The 27,483-nt window shown below is 54.1% G+C and overlaps 10 protein-coding genes across 10 annotated transcripts; 5 read left to right on the plus strand and 5 right to left on the minus strand.

The window, feature by feature from the left end:
* Positions 1-36: 36 nt before the first annotated feature.
* On the minus strand, positions 37-1,440 carry QC761_409100 (uncharacterized protein; the record flags this gene model as incomplete). The annotated part of the gene is made up of 3 exons (XM_062879185.1): positions 37-301; positions 354-1,122; positions 1,176-1,440. 3 exons carry the CDS (start codon positions 1,438-1,440, stop codon positions 37-39), a joined length of 1,299 nt encoding a protein of 432 aa, XP_062732309.1.
* Positions 1,441-2,403: 963 nt separating this feature from the next.
* QC761_409090 (uncharacterized protein) lies at positions 2,404-3,165 on the minus strand (the record flags this gene model as incomplete). The annotated part of the gene is made up of 1 exon (XM_062879184.1): positions 2,404-3,165. The coding sequence occupies one exon, from the start codon at positions 3,163-3,165 to the stop codon at positions 2,404-2,406; it is 762 nt and encodes a 253-aa protein (XP_062732310.1).
* A 1,688-nt stretch (positions 3,166-4,853) lies between these two features.
* rpl8 (60S ribosomal protein L8) lies at positions 4,854-6,372 on the minus strand. Its single transcript, XM_062879183.1, has 4 exons — positions 6,183-6,372; positions 5,850-5,921; positions 5,283-5,792; positions 4,854-5,230 (listed from the first exon to the last, which is right to left on the minus strand). The coding sequence occupies exons 1-4, from the start codon at positions 6,183-6,185 to the stop codon at positions 5,030-5,032; spliced, it is 786 nt and encodes a 261-aa protein (XP_062732311.1). The 5' UTR covers positions 6,186-6,372; the 3' UTR covers positions 4,854-5,029.
* Positions 6,373-6,584: 212 nt separating this feature from the next.
* CTU1 (cytosolic thiouridylase subunit Ctu1) lies at positions 6,585-7,796 on the plus strand (the record flags this gene model as incomplete). Its single annotated transcript, XM_062872651.1, has 1 exon — positions 6,585-7,796. The coding sequence occupies one exon, from the start codon at positions 6,585-6,587 to the stop codon at positions 7,794-7,796; it is 1,212 nt and encodes a 403-aa protein (XP_062732312.1).
* QC761_0066800 (uncharacterized protein) lies at positions 7,538-8,714 on the minus strand. Its single transcript, XM_062872652.1, has 5 exons — positions 8,510-8,714; positions 8,391-8,455; positions 8,225-8,317; positions 7,996-8,095; positions 7,538-7,943 (listed from the first exon to the last, which is right to left on the minus strand). The coding sequence occupies exons 2-5, from the start codon at positions 8,436-8,438 to the stop codon at positions 7,651-7,653; spliced, it is 534 nt and encodes a 177-aa protein (XP_062732313.1). The 5' UTR covers positions 8,439-8,455; positions 8,510-8,714; the 3' UTR covers positions 7,538-7,650.
* SAS3 (Histone acetyltransferase) lies at positions 8,660-12,763 on the plus strand (the record flags this gene model as incomplete). Its single annotated transcript, XM_062879182.1, has 2 exons — positions 8,660-10,004; positions 10,065-12,763. Exons 1-2 carry the CDS (start codon positions 9,329-9,331, stop codon positions 12,761-12,763), a joined length of 3,375 nt encoding a protein of 1,124 aa, XP_062732314.1. The 5' UTR covers positions 8,660-9,328.
* Positions 12,764-13,485: 722 nt separating this feature from the next.
* On the plus strand, positions 13,486-14,119 carry QC761_0066820 (uncharacterized protein; the record flags this gene model as incomplete). The annotated part of the gene is made up of 3 exons (XM_062872653.1): positions 13,486-13,503; positions 13,733-13,849; positions 14,024-14,119. The coding sequence occupies 3 exons, from the start codon at positions 13,486-13,488 to the stop codon at positions 14,117-14,119; spliced, it is 231 nt and encodes a 76-aa protein (XP_062732315.1).
* An 87-nt stretch (positions 14,120-14,206) lies between these two features.
* Positions 14,207-16,635, plus strand: QC761_409040 (uncharacterized protein; the record flags this gene model as incomplete). The annotated part of the gene is made up of 4 exons (XM_062879181.1): positions 14,207-14,279; positions 14,377-14,446; positions 14,541-14,761; positions 14,835-16,635. 4 exons carry the CDS (start codon positions 14,207-14,209, stop codon positions 16,211-16,213), a joined length of 1,743 nt encoding a protein of 580 aa, XP_062732316.1. The 3' UTR covers positions 16,214-16,635.
* A 727-nt stretch (positions 16,636-17,362) lies between these two features.
* QC761_409030 (uncharacterized protein) lies at positions 17,363-23,811 on the plus strand (the record flags this gene model as incomplete). The annotated part of the gene is made up of 3 exons (XM_062879180.1): positions 17,363-18,156; positions 18,296-22,023; positions 22,186-23,811. The coding sequence occupies exons 1-3, from the start codon at positions 18,051-18,053 to the stop codon at positions 23,809-23,811; spliced, it is 5,460 nt and encodes a 1,819-aa protein (XP_062732317.1). The 5' UTR covers positions 17,363-18,050.
* Positions 23,812-23,936: 125 nt separating this feature from the next.
* GIT2 (glycerophosphoinositol permease) lies at positions 23,937-26,473 on the minus strand (the record flags this gene model as incomplete). Its single annotated transcript, XM_062879179.1, has 5 exons — positions 23,937-24,002; positions 24,080-24,641; positions 24,751-25,731; positions 25,800-26,195; positions 26,258-26,473. The coding sequence occupies 3 exons, from the start codon at positions 26,471-26,473 to the stop codon at positions 24,802-24,804; spliced, it is 1,542 nt and encodes a 513-aa protein (XP_062732318.1). The 3' UTR covers positions 23,937-24,002; positions 24,080-24,641; positions 24,751-24,801.
* Positions 26,474-27,483: the final 1,010 nt, after the last annotated feature.

Here is a 27,483-nt window from a genome sequence, read left to right on the forward strand (position 1 = left end):
CTAAAACCGCAGCGAACCAGGCCTCAAAAAGCCCCCCTAGAACCCCTCGATCCGACTCCCCACGCCCTTCTCCCCAGCAAACCTCACAATCTCCATCCCCACACTCAAATCCATCAGCCCCAAGCCCACACTCTTGTAAATGACATTCCCTTCCGCAAGCCACTTGGCCAGTTTCCAGTGATCCTTATCCTGCTCCTCGCCCTTCTCCCCAACCTCTTGTTTGTTATTCTCCTTCTCATCCCTGTGATGCCGATGGTGACGGTGCTCGTGATAATCATTAAGCATCACCAGCTCGCCCAACCTATTACCACATTAGCAGTGCTCAGCGATGACAAACAAAAAAACAAACATACTCAACCAACATCTCGGGCCTGCACCCCGCCCGAATCAACTCCCCCGCCTCCTTCAACGCCCCATCCAACGTATCAACAACCACAACCCCCCCCTCCTCGGCATGCTTATGCCAATGCCAGTGATGCTTCCCCCCCACCCCGTGATGATGCCTCTTCAACGCCTGCTGTATCACCTCCTGCGGAATCTCCTGCATATCCGGCTTGTAACTCCCAATAGCCACAATCAACCTCCCCTTCTGCCTCCCCTCATGACTGGTCAGAATCCCCCCATCCCACAGCGGTTTCGTGCTCGGAGTACAACAGATAATCACATCTGACTCCAGCAATTGCTCCTTCAGCAACCTCTCATACTCATTATGCGCCGGCGTCAAAACCGAAAACTGGGTGTTTTCCCAGCCTTCCTTCTCCCTGTTTGGACATGTCAAAAACGACTTGAGGAGGGAGGACACCGGCGGCGAGAACGACCGGGACAAAATGTTGACCTGGTGGATATGCTGCCCCAGCAAAAGCAAAGAGAGCCGGATATGCCAGTACGCCTGGGCGCCAGTCCCAAAAACGGTAATGGTTTTCAAATGGGACGAGGGGTCTCGCTTCGAGATGAGCAGCAGGGAAGCCAACGCGGTGCGAAAGGCCGTCAGAGTAGAGGCGTGGAGGAATCCAAGGGGCGTGCCGTGAGGTGAGAACAACGTTATCGCGCCGGTGGGTTTGATGTTTTCCTTTGGGCGTGCGTCTTCATCCCCTTCGGCAGAAGGGGAGGTCAACGTGACGACTACATCGCATTAGCATAACCCCCCTGACAAGTAGAACCAGGGGCTGGAATACCTTTCATCCCCGTCCCGACAGAGCTAGAACTCGGCATGAACAACGTCGTAGCCCCGGTGGCCTTGCTGTTTATCGCCGTCCTCTCCGGCTGGTGGATCTCCGGGGCGGCGGTGACGGCAGCATTTTCTTTAGAGGGGACAGTCGTGGAGGTCGAATACTCGTGCAACGCCCCTCTCAAAACCCCCATAAACCTCTGGAGCTCTTCCTTGGTCAAGTTGGAGACCAGCCCCGAGATCTGGTCGTCGGTTAACACGGTGAGAGTCATTTCTTTCTCTCTCTCTCTCTCTCTCTCTCTCTCTCTCTCTCTCTCTCGGTGTCTGTCGATCAACTGCTATTCTTGGAAACTCAAACCCAACTATTCTGAAACCCCGAAGCTCCCGGCGTCGGTGTGTCCGGAGCAAAAGTCTCGCTTGGGAGAAAAGGCTGCAAGTGAACTTGGTCGGTGGAGGGATAGAGCCGGCTCGACCAGGTACAAGCGGAGGTCTTGGCGCCCTTTGACAGAAAGCGTGGCTCTGGCTCTCGTAGAGGAGTGGAATCTCTCGATGAATTGTGGTTGAGTTTGAGTGTTTTGGCGCAGTATCAGAGCCGATTGGGCAAGTGATGATGATGATGATGATGATATCAAAGCAAAAAGAAAAACCCCAACTGCATAAATGCAATACCACCATCCTCCCGCGCCTTCGTCCTCATGTCAACCACACACAATCCCCACTTCTTCCCGTTCCCGCTTTCCCCACAAGTTGTTTCCGACGTCACCTCCTTGAAAGAAGCTGCTCGTCATCTTCAGTTGGGAAACTAGCAATAATCAGACGGCAGAAGCGGGTGCTACGAGCTCAGACTCGGGCTCGGGCTCGGGCATGTCAGGGCGGTATTCTGCAAGGGGCATCAGTTATTAGCAGCCAGATCGACTTGAAGTTGGTCCCAAGCAGTCAAATCAACAGCAAATTCAAGAGCTCGACGCAAGACGCATGATAACTATCCCATCAACGGATACTAAAAACCATAAAAGCAGCTAAACTGACAAAAAGCAATGCATATAACAATATCAAATGAAGCTACCGTCCTAGCAATGCAGTCCATCCCATCCCAGTGCCAACTCCTTTTCAACTCCCAATACCAATGAACCAAATAAACAAAAAAGAAAAAAAAAAAAAAAAAAAAAAAACCAAACACCGCCATGAACGACGCCCCCAGAGACCTAAAAGCAAACTAAACACCACCAAACACCTCATTTAACACTCATCTCCCCCCTCCCCCCCCTAAAAACAATCTGTGCATGCCTACCCCTGACCACATCTTCCTGCCCATCCAACCCCAGTCCCCCCCTCCCCTTCGTCCCCAACCCCAAATCCCTAATCCTCCCACACCCAATCTCAAACAAACACCCATGCACCTGCAACCCCCGCTCCTCGATCGCCTCCCTCACCGTTACATTCGCCATTAAGACATTGACCCCCGCCTCAACATTCAACTCCGCAATCTTGGTCGCCCTAGCCCTCTCATCCTTCATCGCATCCAGCACCTCCTTATTAGCATACCTCACCGCCCTCAACGGTGCAAGCCATGTATCCAGCACCCCCCCAACCCTGGAGTCGCCCAGGGCAGCAGCGGCACCGCCGCAGGAAGTGTGCCCGCATAAAACGACATGCTTGACCTTGAGGTGGGCAACCGCGTATTCGATCACGGCCGAGGTGTTGATGTCGGTTGGGGCGATGATGTTGGCTATGTTGCGGTGGACGAAGACGTCGCCGGGTTGGAGACCTAGGATTGTGGTTTCCGGGCAGCGGGAGTCGGAGCAGCCTAGCCAGACTGGTGGGAGTCTGTTAGCTTGAGGACTGTTTGAGAAAGGGGAAAATGGCTTACGGATCTGGGGTGTTTGCCCGTCTGCGAGCTTGGGAAAGAAGTGGGGGTTTTGGTGGGATTTGTACCCGGCCCAGGCGTTGTTGGAGCTGAGGGCGTAGAGGAAGTGGTCGTCTGGGTGGAGGGGCATGTTAGTTGGCTGCTTTTCAAGGATATGAAAAGGGAATATCAACGAGGTTTCGCTTACCCTCCATCGTTTTATTCGTTGAAGATATACGTAAGTGATGTAAGTAAGTAAGTCGGTGATGTACGAAGTAAGGTAGGTAGCTCCTGCTGTGCTACTGCTCAGAGAGAGAGACTGGAGAAAACAAGTCGAAACCTAAAAATCAGGAAGGATGGTTCCCAGAATATAAAACAAGAGTCCAGTTGGCAGCGCGCGATTTTTGGCGTGTAAGTCGGGTCGTCCGGGGATTGTGGTCAGGTACACAAAGTGTATGTTTGAGGGGGTGGGCTGAGAGTGAAAGGTCCAAGTCAGGGAAGTCAGGTTCAAGTCAGACGATGGAATGAGGGGGGGAGGGGGAGGGAAAGCAAAGGCCTTCCCACCCGGTATTTTTATATGTAGCCAACCGTCAAGTATAACCTTACCACTTCCCCCTCTCCCTCGAATCAGTCCCCCTGCCTCCTAACTCGGATTAGCTTCCCTCTCTTCGTCGGGATGGACCGAACTCAGATCCCCCTTTCCCCTCTCCCCCTCCCAAAAGTCCGTGTGATCGTGTCGCCAGCTTTAGCAGCCGCACCCGCAACTCGAGGTCACAGCTCGCCTGCCTTTTCCCCCCTGGCTCGGTTCATCCCAACCTTGCAAAAGGAAAGGGGAAGGGGAGGATTTTCCAAGCAAAGCAATACCCCCAGGTTTCAACCGCATCTGGCGCCAGCTCCCTCCTGCTGACCTTGTTCCCCCCAATAAAACCATCCTTCCCAGTGTGTCATCGCTCCCTTTCAGCTCCCCCTCCTTCTCTCCGCCAGCGTAGCTCCATCCCACGTTCACCAACAAACCAGCCTTGTAGGTAACCGACCGATCCGGGGATAGGGGATACGCCGCACAGACCAAAAAATGGTTGAGTGCAACCATCCCATGGCCAGACAAGCCTCACTCCGCCATCCCGCGGGGGTTGCAAACAAGTCCCGATCAGTTCGAACAGACCCCCTCTTGGCACTGTCAAGCTTAACCTCCTCCCCTCCGAATCTGAAATCGAACATGAAACTCTGCCATGTCCTCCATCATGGGCAAAGCACAACAACAGCATCTCCTTCTTTATCGCCAATTCCCCCTCCCCTGCAAAGTTGAAACATGAAGCTGCAGTCAAAGAGTCTAAGCTATCCATTCCCCAGCCGTCAGCTCCTTCATCACTCCAAGCATTTCCAAGCTTCCGGGAACAGGACGGGGTGAATTTTGACAGTTTTAGTCGAGGTCTAGAGATATCTACAGCAACTGATTGGACACAACGCGCTGAAACTCTATCCCTATCAACTGTTAGCCGAAGCACAATAAGAAAGGCTGGCTGAACCTGCCGTGCAGCCGGACATGTCACGGCCAAAAACAGAATGATGGACGCGGTGAGACACGGAGTTCATCCCGCGGGGGTCAGTTCCATGGAAACTTTCTTCCCGGGTCTGTCGATCCTTCACTGGTGTTGCATAACATACACAGCTATCACGGCCAAGTCTTCGAAACACCAAACACTGAGCCAATCCTGCCGCCGAGAGCAGTCACAGCCGGGACGTTACTAGTACCCAACTCTGTGCTCCCCCACATCTGCGGCACCAGGAGCTCATTCACCCCCTTCACCACCAAGGACCCAGCACAGTGAACAGTGTTTAGAAGACTTTCGCATTAAGGGGGGTATCAAGCAATCCATTCGTGTCCCATCCGAAGAAACAATTCATTATCCGCATCTTGGCGGAAGCAAGGCTGTTTATTTCACCCTGATCTGGTTTTGGTAGTCCCGTACGCCATTCGTAAGTGCAACAACGCCCAATCGACCCTTTATGCTTCCTTAAACCTTGATGGCGTTGGCAAGAGCCTTCTCGCGCTTGGCGATACGCTGCTGGGCCTTGTAACCCATGATGCCACCACCCCACTTCTTGCGGGCATCCTCGTTCTTCTCGAGGTAACCCTCCTTGATGGCGGAGACGAGCTTGGAGAACTCGTTCTTGTCCTCGGAGCGGACCTCGGTAAGGGCGAGGACGGCAGCGGTCTAAATAGCAGTCAGAAAAGAGTTTGGTGAAAAAAAAAAACAGAAAACATACCTTCTTGTGGACGACAGTGCCGAGTCTGGCCTTGCCCTTGATAATGGCATAGGGGACACCCATCTTGCGGCAGAGGGCGGGGAGGAAGATGACGAGCTCAATGGGGTCGACATCGTTGGGGATGAGGACAAGAGAAGCCTTCTTGTTCTCAATGAGGCCGACGACGTGGTTGAGACCGTACTTGACGGCGTAGGGCTTTTTGGAGACGTCCTCCTTCTTCTTGCCCTCCTTGATGGCGGTGGCCTCCTTGAGGAGACGCTCCTTCTTCTCGACCTTGGTCTCAGGGCGGTACTTGTTGAGGAGCTTGAAAGCCTGGGCAGCGGTGTTCTTGTCGAGAACCTGCTGGAACTGGGCGATCGCAGGGGGGACCTTCAGGCGGAGGTTGAGGATCTTCTTCTGGCGCTGGAGACGGATGTACTCGGGCCACTTGACCATGCGCGAGAGGTTGCGCTTGGGCTGGATGTCCTGGCCGATACCGAAGTTGCGAGAACGCTTCTCAAGGAGAGGGTTCTAACTGCGTGTCAGCGCGTTCAACAGGTTGCGATCGATCAAGAAGACGGGACTAACCTTGGGGGCCTTCTTGCCAGCCTTTCCCTGGGGGAAGGGGGCGGGGGCGGTTCTCTTTCCAGACTTGGGAGGCTATCATTGAGAAGAAGACATCAGCTAATGTTCGACATTGACTGGTGGTCTTCTAGAACTCTAAAGAGCGGACGGGCGAGAGGCGTTCCCAGCCAAACACCACGATCCAGCTCAAGCCATATCATCACCTGCGGTCTTGCGACCAACAGGCGGAAATATCCATGCGACTCGATAAGTCGAGCGCAGAATTGATAGCAGTAGCAGGTGCGCATCCGAAGATGGCACCGCCATGCCTATATCTTAACCAGCAAATATGCTTACCATTTTGTCGTTGGGCGTTGGCTCTGTACCGGGAGCTTGTCGATGAGAAGAAGTCTGGAGAAAAGAAATTTTGGCGGAGCTTGCAATAGAAAAAGAGGATTGTGGATTGATGAAAAAAGCTCGGGCCACCAGTAGGGTTCAGTGGGGCAGAATTGCTGAGAGCCAGTGCGCCAACCAAGTGTGGGGCAGCTGGTGGAAGATCTAGGCTCACCCCACCCGTAGACTGACCTTGGCATCAAGTTCGGGCCTTTGACTCAAGGTTGGAGTGAGAACTTGTAGTATGAGTTTGATACCCCATGTTCGACATTCACATATTCAGTTCTTGAAGGACTAGCCACTCAATACTAGAGCACAATACTTTAGGAACCCTTCCAGTTCAACAGAAACCAGACAAAGCCCAGCATGGCGCCATCACTATGTGCCATCTGCAAGACCGAAAGGGCATACATCAAGCGACCCAAGAACCACGCAAAGCTCTGCCGAGAGTGCTTCATCAGAGTCTTCGAGGACGAAATCCACCACACCATCACATCATCCAAATTATTCTACCCCGGAGAGAAAGTTGCCATTGGAGCCTCCGGTGGCAAGGATTCGACAGTCTTGGCCTCCGTTCTCAAGACACTCAACGAACGATATGGATACGGACTAGATCTTGTCTTACTGAGCATAGACGAGGGCATCACCGGCTACCGAGACGACTCTCTCCAAACAGTCAAGAACAATGCCGTCCAATACGGCATGCCCTTGACAATAGTCGGATACAAAGAGCTATACGACTGGACCATGGACGAGGTCGTCCAGACCATCGGCAAAAAGGGGAACTGCACCTACTGCGGTGTCTTTCGACGGCAGGCTCTCGACAGGGGCGCAAAGATGTTAGGGATCAAGCATGTTGTCACCGGGCACAATGCAGACGATGTGGCCGAGACGGTCATGATGAACCTGCTGCGCGCGGACCTGTCGCGTCTCTCGCGAAGCACCAGTATTGTGACAGGAGACAACAGGTCTGAGGTGAAGAGAAGCAAGCCACTCAAGTACGCATACGAGAAGGAGATTGTGCTGTATGCCTTCCACAAGAAGCTCGAGTACTTCAGCACTGAGTGTATCTACAGTCCCGAGGCCTTCCGTGGAAGCGCCCGGGGTCTCATCAAGCAGCTGGAAAAAGTACGACCAAGCGCTATCCTGGATATTGTACGAAGTGGAGAGGACATGGCAAGATTGGTGCCCGGAGAGTCACCATCATCTTGCGGGTGCAAAGGACAGAAAGCGCAAGCACATGTGGCCACTGCTGTGGAAGAGGGCATAGGTGGTTGCGGGTCAACAAACGGCCGCACTCCAGGAGGTGAAATGGCCGCCTTGGATAAGCAGCTCAGGGAGAACGAAGAGTACGCAGAGCTAGAGGTCGACGTCACAAAGACAATACCCAAGCCAAAGCAAGGAGAGAAGGAGACACAAAAGGAACTACCCATCAGAACTTCCAGTGCTCCATCAAAGGGAGGACGACAGGTTCTAGGACAGTGTAAGCGCTGCGGGTACATGTCAAGCCAGGAGATATGTCAAGCATGCACGCTCCTGGAGGGGCTGAACAAGAACCGGCCCCAGATACAGATTTAACATTTTGTACACCACCATGGTGTCGAAGAGGATCATGAGAATGAGGTCGTTCGCGGTCTATCATATGTGCGCCCTCTTCTTTCGACACCAGTGCCTTCTTCTTTACGCCGCCTCCATCCTTGTTGATTAGGAGAAGCGTTTCTCGCCCTAGAAATTGTAAGCTTTTTGCGAGAAAGATGATTGTTGAGGAAGCACGTACTCTCCAAGGCTGATTGACTTCGAAGCCTGGCGGGGCTATGGCATTGTCTGTTTGCCCTCGCAAGACTCCTGTAAGTCGTCTGTCGCGGTCCATCACTGCGTTCATATATCGTTAGTATAGGTTCAAGAGCGGGACCTCTTTGTAGAGAAATATTGCTTCATACTTTGCTGTTGTTAAGAGAAACATGTTAGCTCGAGAACCAAAATCCAGCTAAACAAGGCGAACATACCCTGTCCCAGGTATCAAGGGACCATCTGTGCTTCTTTCCGCCACCGGCGTAGTGTCTGATTCCGCTCAGCCCAGCGCCAGTCACGCCAAACATCTGTCCCCCCGCCCATCAGCATCTATGATCCTTCCTCATGTTTGGTGGGCGCATGAATTCGAGGAGCTCTTACGGCAGTGATGATGACATAGGGAATGAGAGTCTCGAAGGGAACGGGCATCGTGACGGTTGTGCGGCCTGTCAATTGAGTTAGTGATAATGTCACAGCAAATACAAAACAAGGGAGCATACCCGAAGCCTCTGTCCAATCTATGTGGTGGTGGTGTGGTGTCTGTAACTGCGCAACCTCGAAGCGCAAAGCCCAAGGTCCAGGTCTCTCGTCACGGCGATAGCGGTACTTGGACTGTGGCTCTCCCCAATTCCAATTGGCGAAGCTCTGAGTGGATGATTTCACTTTCTTGCCTCAGGCACCCAACCAATTCCCTCGAAAGCTCGGATCACCTCTTCAAGGCTGCCAAGCACCAGACCCACCTTCAAATTCACTGACTAATCAGTCCAAATGCAACCTTGCATTGCAGCAAACCGGGGGGGTCCAACTCCAGTAGCCAGCAACCTGAACACTTTCGCGATCAACCCAGGCAAAACTTCGACTCGCTCCAGAACCACATCCACAACCATTGACGGCCAGAAACTGCCATTTTCACGCGTCTCTACCCCAGAGCGTCTCCATAGAAGCCAAAAATAATCATATTCCTACCGAATTCCACCTTCCTCCGCGCGTTCAACACCCCAAAGCCTTGACCCACGAATCGAACTCAACTTTTTTGTTTTTTGTTTTTGCGTGTTTTGCGGCGCGGCGCATATAAAACCGAGATATATTCCCTGCGAGATACCAGTCGGTAGTGATTGTTCCCCCCGAACGATGCGCCGGGTGTTATAGCCGCCGAAGATCGGAATCATCACGCAAAAGACCGAGGTGACCTGGCTGGCTGGCATGCGCCGCGGGTTGTGAATACAACTTGGCGGGCGTGGGCTTCACCGAGATCCCTTGTTTAGGGGAAGCAGGAGCCTGAGATCAACCGAGGGGAATAAATAAGAGACGGGATCATAATGGCCGAGGCTCAGCTCATGCAGGAGCAGCTACAACTGAGCGTCATGCAGTCAGAGCGTGAGGCTGAATTCGCCGCAGATGGGGATGTGATCATGGGGGAGGATATCAGTGCGGCCGCTTCTCAGAGTCAGATTGACGTTGGGAGTCTGGCGGGTGAGCATTACGAGGATGCGGAGATGGATATGGATGCCGATGGGGAGCCTGACGACGGCGGGGAGGAACACGACGATCACAGCAGTGCCCAACACAGCGACTCGGAGCAGGAAGAGGATGGGGTTTTCGAGGAGGATGCCGAGGAGGAAGAGGATAATGAGATTGTTCCTGCCAGAGGCCGTCAGTCGCGACGAGGGAGCAAGGGGAGGACAACAAGGGATGAGGATGCTGAAGAGGACGAGGACGAGGAAGATGATGAGGGTGTCGGGGCGGTCAAGATCAAGCCTGGCGAGACAGATGATGAGTCGGATAGTGCCCACTCTGCGGATTCTGCCAGTGTCAGTGACAATGACTCTGATGCTGGTGCCGAGGAGGAGTGGGAGCCCGCGAATAATGATGAAGCGGAGGAGGATGAGGATGAGACTGATGACGGACACTGCATCTTCTGTAAGCAGAGTGAAGAAAACGATCCGGCAGAAGAGTTTGAGGTATATTTGGCTTGCACCAGGTGTCAGGACAACGGTCGGTGAACTCCCTGGCTATGAGTCGTTGTTTGCCATCTACTGACAACCAGTTGTACAGCTCACCAACAATGTGCCCGTGACAGCAAGGCATTGGATGGCGAAACGAGTAGGTGGTCTACGAATACATCGTATAGAACCGTGCTGACAACAGCTGCAGGTCCTGAGAGCTGGAAGTGCCCCAAGTGCGCAGACACTGAATCAGAATCCGACGCCCATAACGAAGAAGATGTCGAGATGGATGGCATCACTGACACCAGTGCTCCTCCATCTGCCCGGCGTGCACATGCGCCAAAACTAGCGAGGGACCTGCTTCCGTCACAAAAGGGCGCTGTCAAGCCAGAATCACACTCTGTCTTCAACCAACTCGTCCTCGACGAGGATCCTATGGACGGATCGCGCGTGCTTAGAAAGCGGAAAACATCATCGATCGAGCCTGACGAGCACGTTATGGCCCTGCGAAAGAGGCGTCGGACAACAGAGGAGGCGAGCAACGAGGAAGCCTCAGCCAGCAGGGAAGGATCATCTAGACCAGTGTCCCGATCTTTACGGCTCAAGATTTTACAGAGCTCCGGTCCTGCTTCTGTCACGAAGAAGACACGGAACAGCATCATCGTCAAGATGCGCGTGAATGCGGTGGAACTCGCTCGGATCTCATCTGAAAAGCCCAAGGGCCTTAAGAAACGACCTAATAGATCTAAGAGGTCGGGGAGATCGGGAAGATCGGCAAGGCGACCATCTAGAAATGACGGGCCTCGCGGTGCTGGGGCGGTCCAAGTCCCAATAGCCACTCCGTTTACTAGCACGAGCTACTCTCAGCCATTTTACTCTTTCTACGATAGGGAGACGGACGAGCTAAAGGGAAAACCATATGGTGGCATCTTGACCGAACCCGAAGCCGACACGTCCAAAACGATGCCGACACCCGAAGACCGACGTCGCTTCGACGAGGCAAAGCAAAAGGCCGAAGAAGAATGGAGACAGAGGCTGCTGCAGGTGCAAGCCGAGACTGAAGTGCCGAGCAAAAAGTCTAAGAAGGCGTCGGGCCCGGCCAGCCAGATCGAGTGCATCCAGTTTGGAGGCTGGGAGATCGATACGTGGTACGCGGCGCCGTATCCCGAGGAGTACAGCAGGAACCGGATTCTTTACATCTGTCAGTTTTGCCTCAAGTACATGAACTCGGACTATGTCACCTCGAGGCACAAGCTCAAGTGTCCGGCGAAGCACCCTCCTGGGGATGAAATTTACCGGCACGGGTCAATTTCAGTCTTTGAGGTTGATGGACGCAAGAATCCGGTTTACTGCCAAAACCTCTGCCTGCTCGCCAAGCTGTTTTTGGGATCCAAGACGCTTTACTACGACGTGGAGCCGTTTTTGTTTTATGTCCTCTGCGAGTATGATGATTTGGGGTATCATTTTGTGGGGTACTTTTCAAAGGAGAAGCGGGCGAGCAGTCAGAACAATGTTTCTTGCATTCTGACGCTGCCGATTCACCAGCGGAAGGGGTATGGGAATTTGCTGATTGACTTTTCGTATCTTTTGACGAGGGTTGAGCAAAAGACGGGGTCACCGGAGAAGCCGCTTTCGGACATGGGGTTGGTGTCGTATAGGAATTATTGGAGGTTGATCATGTGCAAGTATTTTGTGCAGCAGCGGGAGGAGAAGGGGTTGAGCATCAAGAAGATTTCGGATGATACAGGGCTGACGGCGGATGATGTTGTTTCGGCGTTGGAGGGGTTGAGGTGTTTGGTTAAGGATCCGGTGACGGGACTTTATGCGTTTAGAGTTGATTTGGGGTTTTGTAGGGAGTATGTGGAGAAGTGGGAGGGGAAGGGGTATGTGCAGTTGAACGAGAAGGCGCTGACTTGGACGCCGTATGTGATGGGGAGGAGCAATGCGACGAATTTTGAGCTGGGGCCGGCGTTGACGGCTATTGCGCCGAGGGAGGAGGAGGACCACCAGGGGCAGAAACCGATTGTTGCTGGGGACGGTTTGGTCAATGGGAATGGGTCGTTTACTACGCAGTCGGAAGCGGGGCCGGGACAAGATGTCAAGCCGCCGCCGGTTGAAGGTCATGTTCTTGAGTCTACGGAGTCGTCGACGGGGGAGTCGAATGGTTCTGCCGAGGTCAAGCCTGCAGAAGATGCAAACGGGGAGTTGGAGGATGAACCACAAAGCGAAGATAACAAGAACTTCCCTGGCTACTACGACGAGAACCCCCAACAGGCCAAAGCCGATGTGGAAGAAGGCACGCAACAAGAGCAAGACTCCGAACCCAAACAAGATCCTAGCGGTTGGATGTCCCAATACATTGGCATTCCTCCCTCTCGATTCGAAGTCGTCCCACCGCTCAACCCCAGACGAACAGACCGTTCTAGAGCTGTGGTCTCCCGGCCCCCGGTTGTCAGGACGGCAAGCAGCGCTGCGAGGCCAAGGCCAAAACGGTCAGGGGGAAGTGCGAGACGTCCTGCTGCTGCTAGGCCGAGGGCTAGCTCGAGTGCGAATAATAAGAGGAAGCCGGGTGGTACGGGCAGGGGGCCGGGAAGGTGGCCCAAGGGGACGAAGAAGAGTGATTATGGGAATGCGGATAGTGGGCCGGGGTTGCCGCCGGGGTGGATTGCGGAGCGGCAGAAGGAGGGTGGGGAGGGGGTGATGGATACGGTGCAGGTGCAGAGTCCTGGGGGGAAGGGGAAAGAGGAGATCGATTTGGTGATGAGTGATGTGGTTGTTGATGGGGGGGCGGGGGAAGGGGAGGAGTGATTGGGGGGGGGTTAAGCATTGGTATTATCTGGGAAGGGTAAGGGCAGGGGAGGGATGGGGGTTATTGATACCACGGCGTTTTTTTGTTTGAAGCGAGGGAATATTATTGTTATACATTTGGTGTTTGGGTTCGTTTTCTTTTCAGGAGGGGGGGGGGAGCTGGGTGGAAGGAAGGCCTGTGTGCGTGAGTATTGCTTTGAACTATTTGCACAATTGTACTTTTAACCACTTTTGTTCGAGGGTTGTGTGGTAGAGGTTCTTTTCTTATAAGATATTTGAGGAAGCTGAAAGGTTGTGAACAGCAGGTTAGACAAGAGCGTTTGAACAAGAATAATGGCTGTCCACTACATAGATGTCTCTCAGGTACCTGCCCTCCACGACGTGGCCATGCCACGGTCACAGATCGTGTGGCATTCGAGATAGCAACATTTACGTCATGGCCGTCCACCTTCAGGTGGTTCCTCTATGATGTGCTGCCCAGAATAGTCTAGCGCAGGCTGGAGGCTTTCTGGAATGTCTTGGCATGCTTCAACACTGCAGCAGCCGCCACTTGCACTTGAAGCCATTTTTGTTGTTGTCAACTGCCTGTCAGCTTCATATAGAGTTTTGTTGGAGGCAGAAAGGTCCGAGTTAAGGTCTGATGAAGACCTGGTGAGGGCTTGTCTAGTTTTCCGAGGCGCAAAGGTTGGCGTTGAACTTGTGTTATGCTGGAATCTCGGTAAATGGCCGACAGATCTCCTGTATATCCACTCTATTGTCATCTCTCCAATCTTGAAATTGGAAAGCGCGAGATACAATTTCATCTTTTCTCATCTTTTCCTTGTGCCGCTGATGAATGTTTGAAGTGGCAGAGGATACAGTGCCAATTGCAATTGAGTTTCCAGGTAGTCAGTGGCTTTTCTTCTTTTTCTTTTCTTTTTTTTTAAGCAGTTGGAACAAGCTCTCCCCCTCTTCACATACATCAATCAGGTCTCACACACCACACGCAGCTCCAACCACCGAGCGCGCGCCACTCCCAACATACGGTACCTAACCTACCTAAACAGTGCGAATCAGGGGCTGAAGGAGAAGGCGAAAAAGCTTAACGTGGGTTGCACGATTACTTGTTGCTACCGACACGATCGCAGGTCCCTACTGTCTCCTATCATCGCAGCGTACCAACTGACGCTCTTCGCCTTACCAAGACCTACTATCCCCTGAACTTGGAAGGTTGGTGGCGCGTCCTTTTAGAGGTTACTGCTCACACAATCGGCTGCCAAGCTCCCGTCGGCACCACCCAGCATCCCTCCCCCGGCCGGCGACACGCACCACCCACTGCTTGCTGCTACTTACCACCACCACTTCTCAGTTTCCTAGCTTTCTTCCCTCTGCGACATTACCGGCCTCCCACTCTCTCGACATCCGCTACCGCCGGGTCTTCTTCTTCACACACCGACGCCCAACATGTCGAAAGTCATTCGCAGCGTCAAGAATGTCACCAAGGGTTACTCCAGCGTCCAGGTCAAGGTGCGCGAAGGTGGGTTCCCTCTTCCCTCGTCAACGTCGTCCCAAACTGCGCCGTATCATGCGCGCAAATCGAACCCGGCCCGTTAGCTAATCTTCTGGCAATGCAGCGACCAGCAATGACCCATGGGGACCGACAGGAACACAGATGAGCGAGATCGCTCAGTTGACGTACAATTCGTGAGTGCATACGCAACCTCACCGGTGCCGGCCGCTGGCTGTGCTAGCACAAGGTGTCTCCAACCACCAATTTTGCTGACACAACCCCCGACAGGTCGACCGAGTTTTACGAGATTATGGACATGCTCGACAAGCGGCTCAATGACAAGGGCAAGAACTGGCGACACGTGCTCAAGGCGCTCAAGGTTATGGACTATTGCCTGCACGAGGGCTCCGAGCTGGTTGTGACGTGGGCCAAGCAGAATATCTTTATCATCAAGACGCTGCGCGAGTTTATCTACATTGATGAGGAGGGCAAGGATGTGGGAGCGAATGGTGGGTGGCGTTGGAAATGCTTCTGTCGTTTTTGCCGGGGATGGGTTGGCTGACTGACTTTGATTTTGGATAGTTCGCATTGCCGCAAAGGAGCTGTCTGCGCTGATCGCTGACGAGGAGAGACTGAGAGCTGAGCGAGCCGATAGGAGGATCTGGAAGTCTCGTGTCAATGGCCTCGAGGAATACGCCCCCCAGCAGAGCAGGGAAGAGCGGCAACCCCGCCGCGAGCGACGACAGCCGACCGATGAGGAGGACACCGAGTACAGGCTGGCGATCGAGGCCAGCAAGGCCCAAGAGGAGGAGGATAGGAGAAAGCGCGAGAGCCGGAACGTGGATGAGGATGATGACGATCTGGCCAAGGCGATCAAGCTCAGCAAGGAGGAAGAGGAAAGACGGCGACGGGAACTGGAGTCGACCAATGCTGCTGCTCTGTTTGATGACGCACCGACGCCAACGGCTCAGCCTCAGTTCACCGGGTTCAACCAGGGCTATCAGCAGGGGAGCGCGGTTGACTTTTTTGCCAACCCGATTGATCAGAGCCAGATGCAGATGCAGCCAACGGGCTATGTACAGAACGCGTTTACCGGGTACGGGGTTCAGCAGCCGCAGCCAACTGGCTATCAGAATGGCTTCCAGAACGGGTTTGGCCAGCAGCCAAATGCTTTTGACCCGTACGGTCAACAGCAGCAACAACAGCAGGCTTTCCAGCCCCAGCCGACGGGTTACAACCCTTACCTTCAGCAGCAACAGCAGCAGCCGTTCCAGCAGCAGCAAACATCCCAGCAGTTCCTGACACCACAGGTTCAAGAGAACACTCTCCAGCCAGGTAGCAATAACCCCTGGGCCAGCAACCACAGCACCGGTCTTCAGGCCATGAAGCCCACGCCCACAGGTTCAAACAACCCATTTGCCCAGCGACCATCCTCCGCATTCAAGGCCACCTCCTCGCTGGGTAGCCTCCCAGAGCAAAAGACGCTTTCAACCTTTAGCTCCTTCACATCGCAGCCAGCATCGCAGTCCCAGCCTCAGTTCCAGTCTCAGCCCTCGTTCCAACTGCAGCCACCTCAGCAGCAGCAGCAGCAGCAGCAGCAGCCCCAGAGGGAGATGACGGAGCACGAGGCGAGACTGAACGCGCTATTGAGTACGGGCGAGGGTTTGGATACGTTTGGTAACACGGGTAACCTGAGGATTCCGGCGCAGCATACGGCTCCGGGGGTGTTTGTTAACAGTGCGGGGGCTGGGTTGGGAAGGATGACGGCTGATCAAACGGGGAGTAATCCGTTCTTGAGGCAGCAGTTCACGGGGATGCCGACGGTTAGTTATGGTGGTGGGGGACAGCAGCAGCAGACGGGGCCTGGGGCGTTTGGTGGGGTGGGGGGAGGGGCGAACAACCCTTTTGCGCAGAGGAGTGGAGGACAGCAACAGCAGCAGGGGGATTTGATTCAGTTTTAAGGGGGGTGAAGAGGGGGTAGAAGGGAGAGAATGAAGAGTCTGAAGAGTGAGGATGATGAGAGAGAAGCAAGGGGAGGGTGGAGTAATAGGGGTGGGGGGGCGGTTGAGTATAGTTTCGACGGGGACGGTATTTGTTAAGTTGGTTTTGGTGGGTTTGAGGGAACAGAAAAGAGGAGTGGGAAAGGGGTAGGATAGGGGTTGGAAGAAAGAAGTTTGAGAGTTGTGGATGCTTGATGTGGATGTTGACGTGGTGAAGTGGTGGTGATGGTGGTGGTGGTGGTGATGATGGATGGATTGATTTACTTAAGCAACCTATTTTTTTTGTCCTTTTCTTTTTCTTCTTCTATCATTCGGAACATTGAGCTTCAGAGTTTGAGTGTTTGTGTGATACAAATGGTGATGTTTTTGTGTCTTGTGTGAAGTTTATCGTGACGTAAAGGTATAGGCAGGTAGGTCAAAAGTCCATGTTAGAAAGTTTGGGTGGACGGCTCTGTTGTGTCAAGGCTGGTTGGCTTTGAAAGGGCAGTAAGAGGGAGAGCAATGTGATATGTGAGAGAGGTGGAATATGGATATGTTGAAAAGTGAAGGGTGACAACCATATATATTTATAGCAGAAACCCTTGAGGTGGGCTGTTTTATTGTACATGGACAAGTCTCATATGATTTTGGTCACTGCCCGATTTCACAACGAACCTACCTATTTCACACCGAGTTGTCAACTGTGAGGTGTGGAATTGTGGCATGCTTTACGAAAAGACAGTAGACAAACGGAACAAAGGTTTGGTGTGTCTGGGGGATTTATAGTCTTTCCTGGAAGCAGGCAGCTGTGTGATTCATCAGGGGTAAAGGTCTAAAACTGAGAAATAGCAAGGTGTCCAATATTTTGCTGGGAACGGTCTATGATTTGCAGTTGTCAAGTGCGTCAAGTACGTCAAGCTTGCAAGGCAGACTTGTAGAATTACTAAGCTGTAGCCTGTGGGCCAATCAGAGGGGGGAATTGGGCGTTGGCTGGCAGGTTGGGCTGGGCACGTGAAGGATTTGAGGATGATGGCTGATGAACTTAAAATCGAGCGGTCGGATGAGAGGAGCCATAAATATGTAGGGGGAGAGACTGCGCTGGTGTTCCAGATGTCTTGTTCTTCAGAGCAAAAAGTTGACCTTGAAAGACCAAACAGGAGCATGATGCTGCTTGGGTGCTTGATAATTGGTCCGTGTGTTCTGTCAAAAAAGCTGTGACCCTGGCCACTCTTTTCGCAGGTGACGCACGGCTCACCCAGGACTCTTCTTTATCTGATTGGTCACTTGAGCTCTTTTTTCGCCCCACCCAAGCATTGGGCTAGGGAAGAGAAACGGGCCAGGGCTGGAGAGAGAAGAGACAGAGAGGAAATAATAGCGGAACTTTCGTGAGCTTGCCAACTCGATTCCCCATCGCGCCTGTCACGACCACAACGAACAAGGGTCAAGGAAAGCAAGGTCGCCCATTTTCTTTACCTTACCTTCCCTCTCTCTATCCCCGAACAGCGCAGGCCAACATCTGAAACCTGCCCTTATTTGAACTTTCCTTTTATCTCATTGAATTTTATTTTTCTTTTCGGGGGAAAAATAACATCCATCACGTTACGCGCGCAGATCGAGAAGACATCAGTCCCTGCCTCGCGATTTTTTTCCCCCGACTTCGTTGTCCAAGATAACCATCTGAGCCGACAACAACGAGGCGGCCAATCATCAACAACACCCGCTTGCCTCGTCACCGAGCGCGACTGACGACAAACAAGCAACTACATCACCAGCATTTTCGTCTGCCTGCCACTGCGCGACATCGATCATCACCCAGACGATGGCGTTCGGCGGTTTTGGCGGCGGCGGCGGCGGTTTCGGCCAGAATAATAACACCACCGGCTCGACATTCGGCGGCTTTGGTGCTACAAACAACACATCTTCAGGTACGTGTCAACGACTTTTCGGTTTGTTCGAGGACGACTTTCCATTGCGACATCGATCGACGGTCTCATTGGGTGATCACCACTGCTACCGACGATGAACTTTTTCGAGACCGCGAGTGATTACTGACTGATGACCTAGGGTTTGGCACAGGCACAGGCTTTGGAGCAACCAACAATGCTGCCCCCGGCACCACTGGCGGCAGTCTCTTCGGCGGCGGCGGTACTACTGGCGGCTTTGGTACTAACACCACTGGAGGTGCTTTTGGAGGTGGTGGTTTCGGCGCCGCGAAGCCAGCATTCGGCACGCCAGCCAGCACAAGCGGTGGAGGCCTTTTTGGGAGCACAACTGCCACCGCCGGCGGCACCGGGTTCGGCTTTGGCAACACTGCCAACACTGCTGCCACGTCAACACCCTTTGGTGGCGGCGGTGGATCATCACTGTTCGGCGCAGCCAAGCCTGCCACAACCGGCTTTGGCGGGACAGGCACGGGCTTCGGCGCCGGGGCGACTGGCGGCAGCCTTTTCGGCGGTGGAGGCACAAGTACCACGGGGACCGGCTTCGGTGCGACGACCAACCCCGGGATCGGCACCGCGACTGGCGAAGCTCCAGGGACAGCTGTTGTTGCTTTCAACCCCCTGGTAGAAAAGGAGCCCAACAATGTGTCTCAGAGCAACTCATTCCAGAACGTATGCTTCATGGACGCCTACAAGCGCTGGTCTCCTGAGGAGCTTAGATTGGTCGACTACAACCAGGGTCGGAAATCTGGAGGGGCTACCGGGTCGACGTTTGGAAGCACCAACTTTGGAGGCTTTGGCGCTACCGGGACAACAACAACTAATACTGGCTTCGGTGGCGGTGCCACCACGGGATCAAGCTTGTTTGGTGGCGGTGGAACAAGCGGAGGATTCGGAGCAGCAACAACTACTCCAGCTGCCAATACCGGTGGCTTCGGCGGCAGCAGTCTCTTCGGTGCTAAGCCTGCAACAGCAACCACTGGCATGTTTGGAGGCACCCCCGCGCAACCTGCCGCTACGGGTGGCAGTCTCTTTGGAGGTGGTGGAGGTGGTTTCGGCACCACGGGAACAACTACTGGTGGCTTCGGCGGTGGAGCTGCCACGACCGGTACTAGTCTCTTCGGCACCAACACCGCAACTGCCGCGAAACCCGCCTCCGGCTTCAGCTTTGGAACCGGTGGCACTGCGACTACTAATACCGGCTTTGGAGGCACCGCCACTGCTGGCACCGGCACTGGACTCTTTGGAGCCGCTACACAACAACCTGCCGCCACCGGCGGCGGGCTTTTCGGCACTCAGCAACAACAGCAACCTGCCACGTCGGGCTTTGGCGGCTTTGGCCAAACCGCGGCCCAACCCGCTGCCACAGGAGGTATCTTTGGAACCGCACCAGCCAAGCCTGCCACTGGTCTGTTTGGAACTGCCACCACAACCGCTCAACCGGCGACGGGCGGCTCTTTGTTCGGTGCGACTGGAACGACAACAAACACAGGATTCGGCGGAGCTGCCGCCCAGCCCGCAGCGGGCGGGAGTCTCTTCGGGGCGAAGCCGGCAACTGGCGGGCTCTTCGGTACAACCACGACGCCTGCCGCGACCGGCGGTGGTCTCTTCGGGAATGCTCAACAACAGCCTGCTGCCACAGGATTCGGCGCCGGCCTGGGCCAGAATAACCAGCAAAAGCCTCTTTTTGGCAACACCACCACTGGTGGCGGTCTCTTTAGCCAGCCGGCACAACAGCAGGGCGGTTCGCTATTCGGCGCTTCTCAGACGCAGCCCCAGCTCGGCTTGGGCAACTCTCTGCTTGGTGCTTCCCAACAACAGCAGCAGCAGCAGGGTTTGTCTACTAGCATCAATGACCTTTCCGCTTATGGTGCCGCTACCTTGTTCTCAGGTCTCAGTGATGACAAGATCGTCAATCCTGGGCCCCTGGCCACTCCTCTAGGTGGCAAGCCCAAGGTTAAGAGCCGGTCGATTTTGCCCATGTACAAGCTCAGCCCCGCGAACGCTTCCCGCTTCGTCACCCCGCAGAAGAGAGGCTACGGTTTTTCGTACAGCGCCTATGGGTCGCCTGCTACGCCTTCCAGCATCTCGAGCACCCCCGGCGGCTTTGGACAGAGTCTTTTGGCCAGCAGTGTCAACCGTGGTTTGAGCAAGAGCATTTCTGCCAGCAACCTGCGCCGCAGCTTCAACGTTGAAGATAGTATCCTGCAGCCAGGTGCCTTCTCGGCCAACTCGAGCATGCGTCTTCTTGGCAGCGCTAGCAGCAACAAGAAGCTGATTATCAATAAGGACATGCGGAGCGATCTGTTCAGTAGCAGTGATAAGAAGCAAGCTCAGGAAGATGCGAGCGGTGCTCGCAAGTTGGCCAAGAGAGTGAGCTTCGATACCAGCACAGCTGATAGTCCCAGCAACGACGAGGTCGCTGCGATTACGGATGGCAGCGAGAATGATCTTGGCTATCTCAGGCCTTCCATTCGTTCCACCAACAACGGCGCCAACGGTAGCAAGGCTTCTCCGGCCTCTGCCGCTCCCGAGATGACACAAGTCAAGGGCAATGAGCTTGCCATCGTCCATGAGGAAGAATCTCCTGCCGCCGCTCGGGTTACGCTTGCTGCCAAAGCTCCCGCCTCCCCATCCGCTGGTTCTGAGGAGGCTGGTGAGTATTGGATGAGCCCGTCGCTCGAGGACATCCGTGCCATGAACAGGACGCAGCGCCAAAAGGTTGTCGACTTTACTGTTGGTCGCGTCCACGTGGGTAATGTCCAGTTCAAGGTTCCTGTCGATCTCAGCAACATCAACGTGGATGAAATCATTGACAATATCGTCATCCTGGTTCCCCGCTCAGCCACCGTGTACCCGGTTGCGGCCAAAAAGCCGCCCGTTGGCAAGGGCCTGAACGTTCCTGCGCTGATCTCGCTCGAGCATTCATGGCCCCGTGGTGGCAGGGACGTCAGTGGCCGCCGTCTTGAAAAGCACATTCAGAAGCTCAAGGCTATCCCCGACACGACCTTTGAAGACTACGACCCGGAGACTGGCGTCTGGCAGTTTTCTGTAGAGCACTTCACTACCTATGGTCTGGATGATGATGACTCCGACGATGAAGAGTTTGAGGAGGAAGCCATCCAGCCTATGCAAGCTGCCAAGCGTGCTCAGCACGTTGAACAGATCCCGAGCCCGGTTGTCGAGGCCTCGTCCACGTCTCCTGTTGACCCCGATGACACCTTTGAGTTCAAGCGCAGCCGCCGCACTCTGCCTGGCGCCTTCAACGACGATGAAGCCGCCATGTTCGATGAAGAAGAGGACTCTGATATCTCTCACCAGGGTACGCCACCTCATGAGCCCCTGGACGCTGACACCCCCATACCATCACGGGAGTGGCCTGAAGATGAAAGCATGGCTGACGGACCCGATGACTTCCAGCTCGAAGCCTATGACGACTCGTACGAACAAGGGTCAGTCGACGGCGCTCAGGATGAGTTCCAGCTCTCCCGTTACGACGACAACGCTGAGCGACTCCCTGCCGGCATTGTGAGAGCACGGATGCGGGCGCTCAAGAAGTCGACAGCCCCGACCAAGATTGAGGTGGCCGGTGGTGATGATTGGACTCAGATTTTGCAGGCGAGCGTGCGGGCGCCCAGGACGGTGGATCGGGCCACGCTTCGGGAACTCAACGAGACGGGGGCGGTTTGGGATATGAAGGATCGCGGGAGCCCCGCGCCCAAGGACGTGGCGGTGAATAATAACGACGACGGGTTTGCGACCAGTCTGGACTTGATGAAGTCGCTGTTTCAGCAAACGAAAGGCGGGCCGACTCAGTCCTCGCAGGCATCGCCCGCGAAGGGGTTCGTGAAGGTCGGTCTCCCGCTTGTCTCCTAGTTTTTCTTTTTGCACACAACACACACACACACACACATTCTTTGTCTCAGTACCCAAAATTGCATCAACACCCGGTTTTGTAATTCTACGTATAATGAATTGAAACATTTTCTGACAATTTTTTTTCTTGTGTTACAGTGGCCATACCAGACGCGTTCCAAGGTTGAAGACGACGAGACTCAGTCGGTCCCTCGTCCCACTTGGGGCCCTGACGGGGTTCTCGTGACGGCTCACGACGGCGAGGCCAGCCTGCAGGCTGTTGACGGCACGATCACTCCTGGTGGGGAGGCGCAGGTCAACCCCAAGATTCTGGCTCAGCTTCAGCAGTATATCGATAGCGTTTCTGGCTATCAGGGAGATTCGGGCCCGGAGTTTAAGAAGGTGGCGCAGGGTGATGCCGTTTGGGAGCTGGCGTCGCTGCTTTTTGACGAGAACGGCGTTGGACTGACTGGTTTCTGGCGGCAACTGGTGCTGGAATCGACCAAGACTGCGCTTGCGAGAGCTGAGTCGCCGGAGGAGAAGGCCATCATTTGTTTGGCTGGGAATTTGGTCCCGGAGGCGTGTGCGCAGCTTGTCAAGGGGAGGGATATGAGACTTGCTGTGCTGGTTGCTGGGATCGGGAGTCAGCAGGCGGATATCAAGGCTCAGTTGAGGGACTGGAGGGAGTCGAATGTTCTCTCTGAGATTTCCGAGCCCGTCCGCGCGGTTTATGAACTTCTGGCCGGCAATGCCTGTGTTTGTGACGGGGTCAAGGACGCGCCGATTGAAAGTAGGGTTAGTTCCTTTACCATTTCTCAGCGGTTCGGATTGACTTGGGAGCAGGCTTTTGGGCTGAGGCTGTTTTATTCTGCCGCCGAGGACGGGGCGCCGAACGTGAAGGGGGCGATCAAGAGTTTTCAGATGGATGTCGAGCAGGACAGGGAGCCGGAGCCGGGGAGTCAGATGTGGAGTTTGTTGAAGGCGTTTGCGAACCAGGAGTTTGACTGGAATGATGGGCGGTTGGGGTGGTTGATGACGAGGGCTATTCATGCGAGCGGCAAGGTTGGGTTCGGGGAGGATGATGTCGGGAGGCTGGACAGGGCGAGTGTTGGGTTTGCGGGGGCGTTGACGGGGATGGGGGATTGGGTGCCTGCGGCGTTTGTGCTGCTGCAGCTGAGCGAGAGGGAGGCGAGGGAGAAGGCTGTTAGGGATCACCTTGGGAGGCACGCCAGTTTTATTGGTGCGCCGAGGAACCCGGGCAGTGCGTTCAGTGAGCTCAAGAAGTTTGGAGTCCCAGAACCATGGATCTGGGAGGCGAAGGCGCTGGATTATAGGGCTAGGGGAGAAACCCACCAGGAGTTTCTCGCGCTGGTCTGGGCGAAAAACTTTGCCGAGGCGAACAGGGCTTTTGTTACAAAGGTCGGGCCGGATCTGGTTATTGGGAGGGAGTACAAGAAGCTGGCGACGTATGCGCAGCTGCTGTTCAAGGTGAAGAGGAATATTTCGGACTGGGACAGGGCGGCGGTGGTGTATTTGCTTTACCCCTTGGTTAGGCTGGAGAAGGGGAAAAAGAAGAGCAAACTAGATGAGATGGAGGAGAGGCTATTTGATGGGTTGGTTTCGCTGAGGGGGATGGCGAGGGGGGATTTGAGGCAGGAGGCTGCGATTGCGGACATGGCGGAGGAGTTGATTCGGGTTAGGGGGGGGGAGGCGAGGCTCTATGGGTTGCTGCCGAGGGATGTTGCGGGGCGGTATAGGAGGGCGGAGGTGTTGGGGGAGATGTGAGTTGATTTTGCCAGGGAAAATAGGAACGAAGGGAAAAGGGGGTTTAATTTGGTCTTTTTTTTTGTTTTTTTTTTTGTTTTTGTATTATCAGTAGTGTGTAGGGATTAATGGGATTTTTGTTACTTGGGGAAAAACGGGGGGAGCGATATTGGTTTTGTTTGTGAGCATTTAGTGATGAGTAGCGGGTTTACTTTTGAGGGAGGGGGGAGGGGGGTTAGTCAGATTAGTATAGGTAGCTGAATCAATCAAGGGGGTGGATGATTCTAACTTGTGGTGTGTCTTCTTGTGTTGTGATCCTGTGAGGAATCACCCTTCCCACAGAATGACAAGCTCGGTGAAATATAGGGACACAATATATCATGATTGTCAACTTGGGTCTCTTTGCAAAGGGGATAGGCCTCGAAAGATGGTTATAGGCCTTGCCAGACAGTTGACATGGCTCGCAAGATGGTCAAGAGGCCTACTGACGTTCCTTTGAGGCATGGTTCGGAATATGGTCTGCCTTGGCTTGCTTTTGCGGTGCCAGTTATTTCATCTAGATCGTTGTAACTTGGATGTCGAGGGTGGACAGACAGGCTTGTCGAATACAATTGCAGACATAAAGGTCCCATGTGTTTCCTCCTGTCGACAAGTCCTCTGATGTTTATCGATAGGTAGGCAGGCACCTGGTCCAGTGTCTCTCCTAAGGCTTTCCCCACCGGTTGATACACAAATGGTGTGTACGATATTAGAGGGGCTTGCGAGGGAGCAAGCTCCAGAAGTGATATGCACAACATGCCGATTTTTGAAGCAGAAACATCCTCTCTGGCATGTCCATGAAGGATACCTACCTACCATGGATACCATACATACACTCAAACACATGACACAGCAACTCACGCTCTCGACCAAGCCGACTTGTATAGATCAAATCCGTTACTGATATATATATACACATACCCCGATTCCTGAATCGTTCCCCCCATACCCCCGAGCTCTCAACTCGAACAATCACTTCCCCTCCTCAACCAAAACCGCCGCCCCATCCTTCCTCAACCCCAGCTGCCCAGTATCATACCCATTCTCCTCCAAAAACCCCCTGAACCTCTCATCCTCATCCCTGATCATGTCCTGCTCCACCCTCGGCACCCAAACCCAGCACAGCACCGCACTCAAAACACACCCCGCGCTCGACACATAAAACGGATACTGGGCCGACAGCACCTCGCTCCCCCCAGCCTTGACAATATACGGAAACACATAGGTCCCCACAAAAGCCCCCAGCTTCCCAACCGCAGCCGCAACCCCATAATACTGCCCCCTCACCCCCGTAGCACAAGTCTTCGCAGCCAAAACCCCAATATTGTTCCCCGGCCCCAGCTCCCCCAGGCTCTGAAAGATCCCAAACACCACCGCAAACCCTCCCACCACCTCCGGCCTCGCCAGATAGGGGTAACAACCCGCCATCACAAACCCAACAACACCCTGGAGCAAAACCCCAACCGCAAGCGCCCTCTTAGGACCCAACAAGTCAGACACCGGAGCGCCCAGCATCGTGCCCGGGATGTAAAACAGGTTGATCACCGTGTTCCACCCAAAAACCGTCGTCAGCGGCGCAGAGTCCCGGTCAAAAATGTTCGCCAGGATCGTGCTCGAGTAGATCGAAAACGAGTACGCCGAAAAGTCGTACAGAAACCAGATAGAACTGACGACAAACAGCCTCCAGCCATAAAACCTAAACACAAGCCTGTACGGCGTGCACGCGTGCTTCATCGAGTGCTTCTGGAACTCCTCTGGCTCCTTGAGGAAAAACCTCAGGACAAACAGGCTGAGCGGAAACACCACCCCGATCCCGAGACTCGTCCTCCAAATAACTTCCAGGTTGGTGTTGTGGCACGCGGCCGCCACAAGCCAGGGGACAAAAGCCCCCATCACGAAGCCCTATCCCTTTGTCAGCACACCCCTCCCCCCCCCCCCATCTCTTTTGTTGTAGCAGAGGTAAAACTCACCCAGTCAATCATGCTGTTCGTAAACAAAATGAACCACATATTCCTCGTCCCCTTCCTCAGCTCACCCGACGACTCGGCCGCCGCGACGCTTCCCGCAGGGTACTCCCCCCCGATCCCGATCCCGACAAAAAACCTCCACGCCGTCAGCACGTTGAACATTCCCACCGCGTCCCCTTTGTAGTAACTCCCCGTGCTCAACGCCGTGAACAAGATCAGGATCAGCGTCGACAGCAACAGTGAGTTTGTCCTCGACCACTTATCACTCAGATACCCAAACAGCAACTGCCCCACCACCGTTCCGGCGAAGGCGATGGCGCTGAGGTAGGATTTGGCTGTGGAGGTGGACCAGAGGGGGCCGTACTGGATTGCGAGGACGGTTATGACGGAGCCGATCACCTTTCCCCTTGCGGGTTAGTAACTGACTGGTGGGGAAAGGTAGGGAAAGGGGGAGAGGTTACGTTGTTGATATACCCGTCAGAAAACAACCCTGCTCCGCAGGCGACAACGGGGAGGAGCTTTTGCCAGAGGGTTTTGTCATTTGGAGCTTCTCTGCTGCTGGCGGCGAGGGGGTTCTCGTTTTGGGTATGAGTCGGTGGGCTTGACGAGGAGAGGGGGATTTTCGGAGGAGGGTTTTGGTCCGAGCTGGCGCCCGAGTCGGCGCTTTCTTCCTTCATTCTTTCTCTGCGTTCTCAATCGGGGATTGGCTTTGGGGACGGAGAAGAAGAAGTGAAGGATGAAAAAAAGAAGAAAAAAATTTGAATGAAAAAGGGGGAAAGTGGGAGAGCGCTGCGACGTTGCTGCACGCCGGCCGGCCGAACGGTCGGCGTGGCTTGTGAGCTTCCGGTGTGATGGGTCGCGGAGGCTGAAAGGCCCTTGACTTACGCTAGGGTAGGTTAGATGGTTGTCAGTTAGATGAGGGTGTGTTGTTAGAATAATCAAATATATAAAAAGATTGATTCGGTGTATATGAGCGCGGACTCACCTACGTAATAAATGTGTGCTGAGTCGAAAGGTCAACTGGGGAAAGTCGAGTCAACAGAATCGAGAATGGGCTGTGAAGTAGGACTCGGTGAGAATAACGGTTGCTAGGTTAGGAGAAGCCACAGGAGTTGCTTGGTTAAGCTGGGGGGCTGTCGTGCCAGTGGGCTGCAAGTGGCAGAGAATGCATGAGGCAGGAGCGGTGGAAGGGAGCACGTATTCTCCTTCAGTTCAGATAGGAACACGTTACTTGGAAAGAAAGTGTCGAAAAGATAAAACCAATGGGTCTCTCATATTTCGTAGGCGTGTTATTTGATTCTGTTCAAGGTCGAGGCGCTCCCCCCTCCAAGTATACCTCTCTCTGACCGTGCTGCCCTCAGTAAGCACAGGTTTTTTTTATACCTTGTCTTTCCAACATTATATCCGATACCGACATCCTTGTTTGTGTCCCATGTCTCGCTCTCTCCGCTAATCGGCGGTGTGCTTCTGGTGTTGCTCTACATGATGCCTGCCTTCGAGATGTTGAAGGAAAGCAGGTGACGTCGGGGTCACATGCACTAATAGAAAGCTCGGGGGTAAAGCAAGCTTTGCGAGTCAAACGGCCCGCAGCACCGTCCGGCTCGGCATGCATCCCGGCATTTGATTGCTCTATTAAAGATGATCTTTAACACAAACCAACAGACAGGCCTCAAACACAAACCAATAG

This window comes from Podospora bellae-mahoneyi, chromosome 4 (assembly GCF_035222275.1).
Source record: "Podospora bellae-mahoneyi strain CBS 112042 chromosome 4, whole genome shotgun sequence".
Lineage (NCBI taxonomy): Eukaryota > Fungi > Ascomycota > Sordariomycetes > Sordariales > Podosporaceae > Podospora > Podospora bellae-mahoneyi.